This window comes from Phasianus colchicus, chromosome 1 (assembly GCF_987193195.1).
Source record: "Phasianus colchicus chromosome 1, bPhaCol1.hap1.1, whole genome shotgun sequence".
In the NCBI taxonomy this organism is placed as follows: domain Eukaryota; kingdom Metazoa; phylum Chordata; class Aves; order Galliformes; family Phasianidae; genus Phasianus; species Phasianus colchicus.
In genome coordinates this window covers 168015746-168028838 of record NC_143436.1, presented here as the reverse complement: position 1 = coordinate 168028838, position 13093 = coordinate 168015746, and the positions used below count along the sequence as shown (strand labels likewise).

At 36.7% G+C, this 13093-nt stretch overlaps 1 protein-coding gene across 11 annotated transcripts in view; it reads left to right on the top strand.

Moving 5' to 3' along the window:
• Positions 1 to 13093, top strand: part of ENOX1 (ecto-NOX disulfide-thiol exchanger 1) — a 363111-nt gene that overhangs the window by 308289 nt on the left and 41729 nt on the right. For all 11 annotated transcript variants that reach the window (XM_090131472.1, XM_031615825.2, XM_031615822.2 and 8 more), the window contains one exon: positions 12012 to 12196. In XM_090131472.1, coding sequence (XP_089987598.1) covers positions 12012 to 12196 — 185 coding nt within the window. The remainder of the gene's footprint in view (positions 1 to 12011; positions 12197 to 13093) is intronic.

Sequence of the window (13093 nt, the reverse complement as noted above, 5' to 3'; positions counted from 1 at the left end):
AGGCTATAATTTTTCATTAGGCTTCATAAAGCAGGGCATCATTTCCGAATGCGTACACTTGCAGTTTGGTAGGGAATTGCATTTCTTGAATGGGACTTTTCTAAAACACAGAATAACAGTGTGCATTGCCCCGTAGGAGGTTAAATAAAAAAGGAAGGGAAAAACAAACACAAAGCACCAAAACAGGCTGAACTCCGTCCTGTGCTCATTGCAGTTAATAATGAGACTCCCATTGACTTCAATGGGAGCAGAAGCAAGCTCTGTATATTGATTTTCTCCAACCCCTTCTATTAAGAATCTTGAAGTGTGGCTGTAACATTGTTGAAGTGGGATGTTGGCAGCAAAATCAATAAAAGACAATATTAGAACATATGCTGTTTTCAGCTTCCTCACAATCTGATATAGCTGGTATTAGCATCCTTCTCCAAATTACACTTCATGTGTTCTATAAAGTGACCTTCCTTATAGTGCCCTCTCCAATATTCAGCTTTTGTGCTCTTACTCTTGTATTTAGCCTTCAAGAGCATGAGCCCTATTCATAATAGTGAAGATTGTTGGTTCTGAAGAGAACACAAAGAACAGATTTCTTCATGAGTGATTTCACGGGGCTCACAGCCTAAACTCTATTTCTGATCTCTTATGAAACATCGTTTATATTATTGTTTGAACTAAGTTCATGGTTTGGGGGTTTCTTAATAATGCTGGCCTTCATGCCCTGTTGTTTTAAGGAACCTTTTCCACTCCAGCAAATTAGAGAAGGTTGTAAATGTTGCTTGAGTTGGAGACGTTGTTACCTTCTTATCCACTTATCTTCTTAATCCATGAAACATCAGACATTGCTAAGGTAGCAGAAGAGATAATAATCAAAAACCAGAATCTTTTCCAGCATCGGCACAAGCTTCTAAGCTCAGAATTACCTTCTTGGGGAGCATCCTTATGTCACGAGACATGTAAGGCTGGCTGAATTTTCCAAAACATTAAAAGCTTCCTTCTCAAATTATGCAGTTTCTCAGACCCTATGCATCCAGCAGACTGGCAGTCTATGATGTGGTTGCATGCCAGGAGTTAAAAGCCCACTCAGAAGGGCTTGTGCTTCAAGCTAGATCACCACAGAAATTCGCAAAATTACAACAGGCTAGTAGTGCTGTTTTACTTTGAGGAATGAATATTAGATTCAGAGGAATCTTGTGATATCCTGTTCTTTGGTTTTGTCTTAAAGACTGTCTCACAAAAATCAGCTTCTCAACTAGTGTCACATATCCATAGTGTAGCATTTTTATGAGCAGTATGTTGAAGATTCAGTTCTGATTAGAGGTGAGTGATTTTTAGTCTTACTCAATTTTACATTAACAGCAGGGGGAAAAGAAACCAAAGAAAAGCCATCTTGTACATGGAATGACTGACTCAAGAATTAGATAGCATACCATTTTATACCACCTCTCCACTAGTTCAAACATGTGACTCATTGAATACTGGTATAAGAATACCAAAGAAGGTATGTCTATGTGGTTTAAGGGAAGGTGTTTTTCCTTTTCCTTTTCCCTTCCCTTCCCTTCCCTTCCCTTCCCTTCCCTTCCCTTCCCTTCCCTTCCCTTCCCTTCCCTTCCCTTCCCTTCCCTTCCCTTCCCTTCCCTTCCCTTCCCTTCCCTTCCCTTCCCTTCCCTTCCTTTCCCTTCCCTTCCCAAATTAGGAGTGCTAATTTCTATGTAATTTTTTTACCTTTCAGTGGGAGGATAGCTTGCTGTCATTTTGCTTATTTAGTCAGTTCTCCATATATTCACTGTATAGCAAGATGTTACTTAGGCACAAGAATGCGCTAAGCATGCATTTGAAGCGCTACTGTACCCAGTTATTGTTGAATGCTTCTACAATTGCTAAGAGTGTCTTACATGTCAGCCAGGGATCTCTCTGAAAAGTTTCTTCATTGCTTCTTTTTCATGTGTCAGCTACAGACAATATTCTCTCTTAAATTTGTCTTTTGAATTTTGGAGACAAGTGTGCGCTTTCAGCAGCTGAGGAAGAGCATGAGAAAAAGTAATACCTCTCCCCATGTTGTTCTATTATCAGATTGTTGTCTGTCTCATCATGTTTTGTTGATAGGTTTTGAGATGCCTGTGCTGTTAGACCTTGATCCCACAAGCTTACTGCCTGCTGCTCAGTGTTTGCACTCACCTTCTGCTCAACACCCACACATATGAAGTCCTAAGCAGTGGCTTACCCAGAAAGTCTGTTACAGGGAGTATTTTACTGTTGTTTCTTTAAAGTTTTACACTTTTTGCAAGTTTCAAAAAAAAAGTCTGTTTCGGGAAGGACTGCACGTACCGCCAATCCCTCTAGAACCCCGCCATCTGTAAGCTCACAACACATTTTATTCTTCAGTAGCTGAGAAAATACCTACTAAATATGTTAAGTTCCATAGAAGCACAGTAGCCTGCCTCAGTTTGCAGGTACTGAGTGTGTTGAAGTCAGGACAGAGGGGAGAAAGGTGGTATTTACTTGGAGATATAATTCTTCTGCATGGTCTTCCATTCTCATAAGGGATAAGTCACTCAAGAAAAACTACCTATGAATGTGACAATCAATAAATTCCAAGCTTCTTGGAATTCTCAGAAAGGGTAAAAACAGTATTCTTATATTTAAGATCCATTTTTCTTCTGACACTAAAGTAACAGAGAAATTATTACAGCACTACACACAATTTTAAAGAAAAATTAGCTCAGCATTCTAATCCAGTGCAAGGTCAGAGAGGTAGCTGGATAAATACTCTCCCACAGTTTAAGGCACAATAGAATTTTTAACAAAGGTTGTTGATTCTCACATTTATATAGAGCACTTTGCATTTACGATCAGAATTTGCCTACCATAAATCAGAGCAATTCAAAGCACTGCAGTCACTGAAAGCAGTCAGATCAGCCCTTTCTTATCCTAATGGACATGACAAAATGAGAGATTCACAGGAACACTGTCAGGTTTGTTTCCAAACAGGTTTGTTCCCTGCAATTACAGTATCTTCATATTTATTCATCCTACAGATATTTTTGTTCAAGTTGTCTCAGTGGTGCTGGACCTGAATGCAATTCCAGTTTAAATGTCAACAGTAGCAGTACAGTTATGTATCCTATTAAGGCCAGTGTTTATTTTTTAAATCTGAATGAAATTATGACCAATTAAGTTGATGCCTAATGAATAACCATTGGTAACCTAACTATACAGAGATTTACCTATATATAGTGATGTTGAGTATCCCAGGTAAACTGTATATCACATGTACACACCTACATAAAATCCATTTATGACATCTACATAACGTTAACATAGAATGTGTGAAACACTGAGCTTTCATCAACATATCTTGTGTTATCCAATTTTCAGAAGTCTGTACCTCCAGGTGCAAGGCACCATGAAAACAAGTAGTGTTTTTTCATTACTGAGGTAGGTCATCAATGCCACTTTGCATCTTCCCAGTAACCAACACTTTTCTTATTTAAGTGAACCTATCCCTTCTCTCTTGAAACTGGAAGTTTATCTGTCATTTTTAGTGTTACACGAATAATCATTTCTTGAAAATTATTGATTAGAGGAAAAATTCACTTCTTTGCTGGCATCCATAAAACATAGCATCTTCAGAAATGTCTTAATTTCTCCATTAGAAAAGAAAGAAAAAAAGTAAATGCAGAACCTCTAAAAGAGACTCAGCTCTCAAATATATTTCACCAAGACTGTGTTCTTTTTCAAGCAGCTATTGGTAAACATAAAGCATAAGTATCAAAGTTATACCTCCGCATTTTCTTAGGATTACTTGTTCTTATGCCTCTAGTTCAAGAGGATAACCAAGTAGGAAAGACAATGCACAAGGCCCCAGCCAAGAGTCCACTCACAGCAGTGTGGTTTTTCCCTCTCCTGTGCCCTCTAAATGTGTATCATGTCTATTGGGTTTAGTACATATCATGGTTGGCAATAGAAGAAATGTATCCCAAAAAGGAGAGGAAACAAAAGATATTTTGGTCTTTACGGGTGACCTGGAGAAATTGGTCTCAACAGGATAGACTAACTAATATCTGTCAAAATTCTATTTCCAAGTTACATAGATGCCAGTTCTCCAAAGAAATGCTGTCAAGCAAAATAGACCTAAAATGTGACAAGTTTTGATATTTTTGTAACAAGGTAGTCTCTTCCAAATTCTAACTATGCATTTCAGTAATGTGATGTGACATCTTTTTAGGAATAGTCCAAAGTACTTAATGCTGCAATTTACCTGCGACTAAACTGGTAAGAGAGCTGGAGAATATACTGCAAAGTAAATATGAATGAGAGCAGAGAAAAATATCAAGAAATGTCAGGCAAGTGGAAAGTAGAAGTGGACAAAGGTTTGGAGTTGGAGGAGGAAATGAACTAAGCTGAACAAGTTCAGAGGAAAAAAGAAGAAAGTATGAAGAAAGGGGTAGAAAGATGAGTTAAAGTAGGAGTTTAGTCATATTGGTTTTAAGAAATTCAGTTCATTCTTCTGATCTCCTGAGCCACTTGTAAAACTGCAATAAGTAATCTGCATCTCTTTCCTAGGACTGGCTGAAACAGTGAGATGGATTTCCCTTGAGTTTTGAACTAAAAGTCAGTGCTGGGGAGAGCACAGAGAAATATAGAGAGAGATGGTGCTGATCCACAGTCTAGAAAGTCAGGAAGCTGCTAATCCAGAAGCTCTCAGTTAATAATCTCTCTAAGGCTCTAAATAAAATGTCAGATGTCATGAGAATCATCATAGCATCACAGGAACTGGCAGCACCACTCCCTGGGGCATTATTAATCCACCTCAGAACCAGCATTTGCATGTTACTTTTTGCACGCTACTTTGCTAGTTTTGTTATTAGACCCATCTGGTCTGTAATCTGCCCTCCTTCTCTCTACACCTTCTTTGCTATTTGCAAAAAGATATGCTTCATTACACAAAAAATAATAAGCCTTCATAAATTGCTTAGTGAGCCACGTGTGCTTTAAACCTGGAAAAGAACAGCACTATTTCAGAAGTCTGGTAAGCAGGATTAAGTTTTGTAAACTGAAAAAATCTCTATTCATAGAAATGCTTTGGTTTCTCAAACATTACATCTGTGCATCTTAGATGGGATGGATAAAATTGCCATTAAATTATGGTGGAATTTTTCTTTTTTTTATCCCTTTTTTTTTTTGGCAGCATCGTACTGTTTACTAATTGTTCGCCAGCAAGTCTTATGTGAATAGGGAGTCTGAAAATAATTCTCATGAGTATTCAATTTGAACATCTGGCATCATCATGAATGTAACGGGTATAATGAGTTTCTCCGCATTGAATGTAAGCAGCATGGTGAAGAAAGGACGTTGAAGCAACTGCACCTGAATAAAGGTTTTTTGAAAAAGTAAATCTCCCTCCCAGCGTGTGGGTCTTAACTCCCACTAACATTAATGACAATAACCCCTGCACATACAGGATAATTAGTGCCTTTGGAGTTTAAATTTGCAGTTTCTGAGATATTCAAATGAAGTGTGCCTAACATTAGGAAAAATGAGGAAATTCCTTGTTTGGTTGTATTATGCCTGAAGGGGAAAGAAAAAAAATGGTTCATGGCTAGATTAGCTTATAATTGTCCCAAATTATTTATTTTTAAACCATTCTAATTCTGTTTTCAGAGTTTATCCAGGCTAGTTCACTAGCTACTTTCAAGTTTTAACCAAAGGGGTTATTTAAAAAAGCTGAGTGACATAATTTATTTGTGCAGAAACATAGGATAACAATGGAAGAGGCATATGTTAAAGAATGCAATATAGGAATAGTGTTGCTTTTATTTGGTAATGTCAGACATACTTCTGTGCACCCATTGTTGATATCTGAATGCCAGTGATTAGTGATTTAGAGTCACTAAGAACAGGAGAGGAGAGGAGAGGAGAGGAGAGGAGAGGAGAGGAGAGGAGAGGAGAGGAGAGGAGAGGAGAGGAGAGGAGAGGAGAGGAGAGGAGAGGAGAGGAGAGGAGAGGAGAGGAGAGGAGAGGAGAGGAGAGGAGAGGAGAGGAGAGGAGAGGAGAGGAGAGGAGAGGAGAGGAGAGGAGAGGAGAGGAGAGGAGAGGAGTTTATATGTTCCCTTCAATTACTGGAAGTCTTTGACATATTATATTGAACAAATATCCAAAAATTTTCTTTCATTTCATCTCACTTTCCAGATTCTGACCTCTGCCATGTGACCTTGTGCAAGAGTACCTTTACTTTGCTTCTTTTTTGAGCCCTTTTCAAGTTAACATACAACATACTATTGAATCATAGAATCAATTACATTGGAAAAGACCTTCAGGATCATCAAGTCCAACCACAGAGTTGTTTCCTACAAATCAAGAGGTGGCTAAAAATACTGCTCAAACAGGAAGGACCCCCTGGCATTTCAGTTTCTTAGTATTTGGGCTATTTGAGACTAGTTTGTGCCTTCTGAAAGAAGCTGAGATCCTGAAGACAGCTGAGGAAGAGCCAAAAGCTGCCTTTGTTAGGATGACTGTAAAATTATTTTAAGTTTTTGTTGTTGTTTTTTCCCACACAACATCTCCTCAGTATATAATAAAAAAAAAAAAAAAAAAAAAAAAAAGGATGCAATTATGGTTGCCTTCAGGCAGGAGAAACAAACGGACAAATCCTCCTTAATGAAATATAGTGGTTGCATTGATGTTTAGATTCAAGAGATTCTTCTGTTGAGAGGGTATGATGATCTACACTGACATTCATTTCTATTTAAAGATTTTCTCTAGCACATAACTGTAAAGACCAAGAATTTTTAGTACCTTTCAAATATCTGTACAGCATGGAGAGAAAGGCTTATATAAGAGTTCATACTATTATCTTGAAATCTTGAAACGCTGTTTTATTACAGAATCACAGAGTATCAGCTAAGATCTTCCATGCTCACTATCTCCTAAGACTATCTTCCTTACTAATGACAACTGACATTATTGTATAACTTACCCTGTTTTCTACAGCTTAAAGACATACCTCATGACCTCCCAGATCCTCCAAAATCAGTTTCCCTTCCTGACTTTCCTCTAGTTATAATGCTTCACAGTTCACTTATTTGAAAAACAAGCAAGCTAGATAGAAGCCAAGGATAACTTCTATTGTTTGTATTTATAGTTGTGAACTCTATGTCCTTATTTCTCTCCTCTTGTTCTTGTTTAGTCCTTCAAACTGAAAACTCTTTGAAGTAGTAGCTGTTTCTGGCAAGTTGTGGTTTTTTGTTTTTTTTTTGTTTTTTTTTAATGTTGTGGTTTTTTGTTTGGTTTTTTTTTGTTCTGGCTTTTTTTTTTTTTTTTTTTTTTTTTTTTTTTTTAGACACTGCAAATGCTCTGCGATGGAATTGATGCAGGCAAAAAATTACCATAACAACAGCTATCATTTTGACAGTTCTTGATGTTGTTCTTGTTGATGTTATCAAAAGGAGCATCATGTCATTTTAAACCCAATTTTCATGCCAGGAAATTAGGATCATGGCATTAGTAGAACTCAGGTGAAAGGGAAGCTTGGGAAACATGCTCTTCATCTGTTTTTATGACAATGTATTGGTACACTGGCAAAAGTTCCAAAACCCTGAGAATTTCTGCTAAAGAAGTTAGACTAAAAGTCTTAAGATAAATAAATAAGAAGTTGTCAGTTTTATAATCCATTTCTTTAGAAGTACTTATAAGAAAGAAAAAATATCAGTAGGAAAACTTCTGCTAGCAGATCGTGGGGAAGTCTATGCTCTTGAATTTACAAGAGAGTTTTCTGTTGTTGCCATTGCTTGGTCATTTGTTTTTCAGATATTCATTCCAGATCGCTAGATAAGCTACTGCTACTTCATTGGCTACTGCCTATGAATTTCAACCAGGAGTCTTCCATATGTGAATTAGTAGTCTGTCATTAATATTAAATGCAGTGTTATTAATGTTATTAATGCCCAGGTATGTATTAAAAAAATTGCTAGAAATGTATTAATTATCCCCAAGTTCTGCAACAACTATATACATATAAAAACAGAAGCTTGGGATGTTCAGTTTATTTCCTGGCCATTGTATGAGTTATAAAATACTACGATTACTTGTAATTACAATTATTTTCACTGTGTAGACTTACCCTACCTCATTGATATAACCACAGAAAACTAGATGAAAGTAAATGGCACAAATCGGTGCTGCTGGCAAAAAAAAAACAAAAAAAAAAAACAAAAAAAAGCAAAAAGCACATACCTAACAGCATCTGAAATAGATGACCTAGAAAAGTAATTTTTTTTTTTTTTTTTTTTTTTTTCTGAGACATCAGTCTGAGACATTTTTAATACATCTTTTAAACTTCGGTGCATTTCTGTATTTCAGTCACTTCTTTTTTTTTTTTTTTTTAATCCAGAATTTTTTTTGCTTTGGGTCTAATCTGGATCCACTGCATGTGTTGGCCATAACGCTGTTGCTGAGGCACTGCTGCCTCAGAACAAGCAAATCACACTAACTTCTTAGATGTCTTCAATATATTGATGAGAAGGCTTCCCCGCTTACATACCTGATCTTCCTCTAGCTGATTCTCTGAGGCTGACAGGTACCCGTTTGTGTCCCTCCATGAAAATGCTATAAAGCGTTATGTTGGGCTGGTTGCCAGCTGTGTACGTTCAGGTATAAATATTCTCTTCTGCTTGCATTACAGGAAGTTATTTGGGATTCTTGTCAGTTTTCTTTTGATCTATCTTCCTTCTGTATCGTGCTTCTGTAAAGGCTTTCCACTTTAATTGTCTTTTAACCTAAGAAGCTTTCTCATGTGTCTCAGTGAGGGGTTCTGTAGATGAGTATCAGAACTACCAAAAATTAAAATGGAATCAGAAGTTGCAGTGGGATGAGCTAAGTAAACCTCTTAAGCAAAAAATACACCCCTTGGCTCTGTTAATGAAATTATAGAAAAAATAATTCTGCACAAATACGAAAAATATTTATTTTTTAAAATGCAGATTCCATTACATCCAAAAATTCTCCATAAATTTTAGTTTAGTATTCAATGAGGTGTTCTTCAGTATGCATAAAATGTAAGAAAACTGCTCTATTTGGGATAACTGCATTGAATCCAGAATGATTTTAATTCACTAAAATATAAATAACTTAAAATTACGGTTATGATGTGCAAACAAAAAGAATCTTTTTGATTTTGTTTCACCCAGTGCTGAATGAGATGGAGCCCCTGGGGTCTACCAGATGTCTTTCTTTGACTTATGCTCCATTTGATGACTTTTTTACTAACCATTTTATTCACATTAGGAACAGAGCTTTTTTTTTGTAGCTTAAAATTAAATAACAAAAGAACTGTGTGTATGAACACCATATAGTTAATGGTTTAATCTAAAAATAATTCATCTGAAAGCTTGTGACAGTGTAAAATTCTATTATACTGCAGCTGTATGTGTTGCATCCTCCTTATTTAAGGACTTTTACCTTGGACTCTTTCTTTAGTTGCTTACTGTGAATGGCTAGGAAGAGCACCACATTGTATAATAATTTTGATAAGATTCTGGACACGTCTAGGAATTCTGCCTAATATCATAAACTCATCTCTGCTGTATTCTTCTTTACACATTTCAGGTTGTTTGAGATATTTCCCTTTTCTTTTAAAATATGCTGTTACCTCTTTCAAACACAGCCTTTATTCTTCTAGGATCTGGAATATAGGTTGATGGGGCACCATCCTTGCATGGGACTTCCTGGTTGTACAGTAATCTAATTATTAATATAGATCTTAACATGGCATTCTAAAATAATTTTAAAATAATAAAATAATGACACTTATTGGTGCAACTGAATTTTTAGCAGTAAAAAAGCTGTTTTGCGTTTCAAAAGGAAAAACAAGCTTTTGCCTCTGAAACTCATATAGAATGCAATTTGGATGAGTGATTTTTTAAATCTTAATAGGTTCATCACCTATAGGTTGTTTATTTTCACAATATGCAGAAGACTTTTGCATTTTCCCTACTTTAATGCTTCTGTAGCAGACAGAAGTGCTGTCCTCAGCCCCATCAATAACCTGAATTTACCTATGTAGGAAAAAATAAGTTCTCCATCTGGGCCATGACAAGACCAAGAAAATGCACCACAGGAGCTTCTCCAGTTAAAGCAGCCTAAAGCTCAACTGAATCTGGGTTTCTGGCTGGAATTGAGTATTGTAAAAAATGCTGTTCTTTGTCTGGGGACAGTCCAATTGGTGGGAGGAAGACAATACAAATGGCTGCCATTTTATTTAATTATTTACTTCTGGACACTGCAAAGACGAGCTGTATTTTCAAGTAATTTAATTCAAATCCATTACATAAATCAAAGAATAAAATTTTGATACAAGTTTCTTTTAGACTGAGGTTTTTATTTGCTCAGACTCTATTTTTAGCATAGCTTGTTGGCTCTTACAAAAAAAAAAAAAAAAAAAAAGGATTTCATCCTCTTGTTTGCCCATTGGACTCATCATTGTAATTTCTTGAGGGTATATTTTGTCACAGAAGGATGATTACATGCTTTTCAGAACAATTTAATTTGATGTAACAATACTGTAACTCTTAATAAATCTTCCCGAGATACTCTGTAGAATATCCAAATTAAGTGCAACAACCAGTCCGTGCCTATATTTTAATACTGGCTAACTCTACTTTATTTTGGATAAAGCATTTGTATTACTTTAAAATTAGTAAAAATTATCTCAGAAAAAGATACATTTATCCTACCAAAGATAAAACATTTCTACTGGTAATGAAATACTGTGACATCCAAATGCTGCTCTAGTCAAGTGGGGCCTAACATTAAATGGAGTTAATATTCTATTTCTGACAATTTGGAGTTTAACCATATTGCTATTGTAGGTGGACAAGAAAGAATTCTGTACTATCAAGCCTGAAATCATTTAATCAGGAATGTAAATCAGTTATGTGCTTCAGTTACCAAATGTTGATAGAATTGGCTATGGTAGATTGTTGTTTTTTAATTACAGCTGCCCTGTAATGTTGTTGTGTTATCAGGTTCCAAGAAGGCAAATAGTGTGGTATGATAGTTTGATATGCCAAATGACCACTCACACTGCCAATATGTAAATGCTACCACCGGTGAGTTCTCCTATAAGATGGAAACAACATCCCTAAAGCAATGAATGCCATACTTCCCTATATGTATTTATGTTTAGATAATTTATTTAAATAATGTTCCTGCTACATGCTTTATAGCCCTCTGCCTTTTGCAACACAAATTTTAGCTTATATTGCAGACTGTGCAAGTCATTTGGCAAATGTAATTTCCATCCCTGCATACTAATCGATTTCTTCACAAACACCTGCTATCAGTTATGATAATAAAAATGCCATTCTAAATTGAAAAGGGGCCAAATGGAGCTTCCTAAGGAAATGACTTAAGTGTCTTTCAATGTCTTTAATGTAGTAATGTTCTTGTAGTGCCAACACTTTTTCAGAGCATTTGCATTTTATATAATTTTACTCTGTAACGTCTTTTTTCTGTCTAAATGGATTCTCGCAACCATTGCTGTGAAGCAGTTCATAGGGAGATTGGTGAGAAATTTCCATGTTTCTTCTCCCATCAGATTAAATCCAGACAACCTGATGTAGTCTAAATTCCTTAGCACAGATCTGATTGGATCTGCACTACACTAGTTTAATTATTAAATGATTGTACCAGATCCCATAACATCACTGGGAAAATGTTGCAAAGTTGGGAAGTGCCAGTTTCTTCCCCAAATATAAGCCTAAATTTAGCAGCTAGATTGCAAGTAGCATTTGAATTATCCAGGGTTGCTTTGTGGCTCCTTCTATCCCATGAAATAACTTCTCAGTGACAGCCTTTGCCAGAGCCTAATCGTTTTCAGCTCTGCTAGGTCTTGTCTCAGCTCTGAAATGTCTCACTAGCTTTCAGCTCTATTGTCACCTCCCCTGACAATATTCTCCACATTATTTCTAAGGAAACAATCAACTTACTGATTTATTCTCATTTTCATTCTCTCTCAGCTCTAGCTGCCCAAGCATACGCGCTTAAGGAAGAGAATGATAGTCTTCGATGGCAACTGGATGCTTATAGAAACGAAGTGGAGCTTCTGAAACAAGAGAAAGGACAGCTCTTTCGAACAGAAGAAAGCCTTACAAAGGATCAGCAGCTGCAGTTCCTACAGCAGACGATGCAAGGCATGCAGCAGGTATTGTCATGGAAGAAAAAAAACAGGTCTTCTCTTTCAGGAGAATGCTACCAAGGATCTATGCTGTACGCAGGGCTATTATCCACAAATTACTAGATTGATTTCTTTTCAAAATCAAAATCTTGCTTAATTTAGGTATGGGGGGATGGGGAGAAGAAACTGGGGACATTTTTAGGGACAGTCATTTTAGGAATACCTAAACTGCAAACCCGTTGATCATTCAAGAAAGCTTCCTATGCATGTTGTAGTTAGGAGCAAATTACTTTGGTACATCCTTTACTTTTCTCCTCATTTAATCCAATTAGCCTTAATTCTGCACAGGAGCTCAAGAAAGTTTTTTTCAGCATAGCAGAGTGGTACCTTCATTTGCATTTGTTCTGCGTCTTTAGATGCATCTCCACTTCTTAGCTTTGTCTTTTCTTTTGCTGACTCTCCTTTGAGGATCTCCAGTTTGTCCAGACTGCCCTCCTGCAAATTTGCAAATGGACATTAACACCAGTATTATCTTCCAAGATTTTATTATTTTTTCTGATCCTTGAATGTAATGTTCCCATTCAGGCAATTTTTAAACGGTTCAGTTGAGCAACAAAGCTGATAACCAGTAAGCCAATAACTGCCATGTGTCCCTTTAGGAGAGGTCCAGGTTTCTATCTGCATTACCCTGTATTTGACAGCGTGTTCCTGATATTGATCAGGGCAGGTCTTGTCTGCCATATCTAGACCTGTTCCCACTGCTTTCACAGAATCACAGAATCACAGAATCACAGAATGGCCAGGGTTGGAAGGGACCTCAAGGATCATGAATCTCCAACCCCCCTGCCACATGCAGGGCCACCAACCTCCTCATTTAATGCTAGACCTTTCTCTAAGATGTACATTAATACATAAGCACTTTTT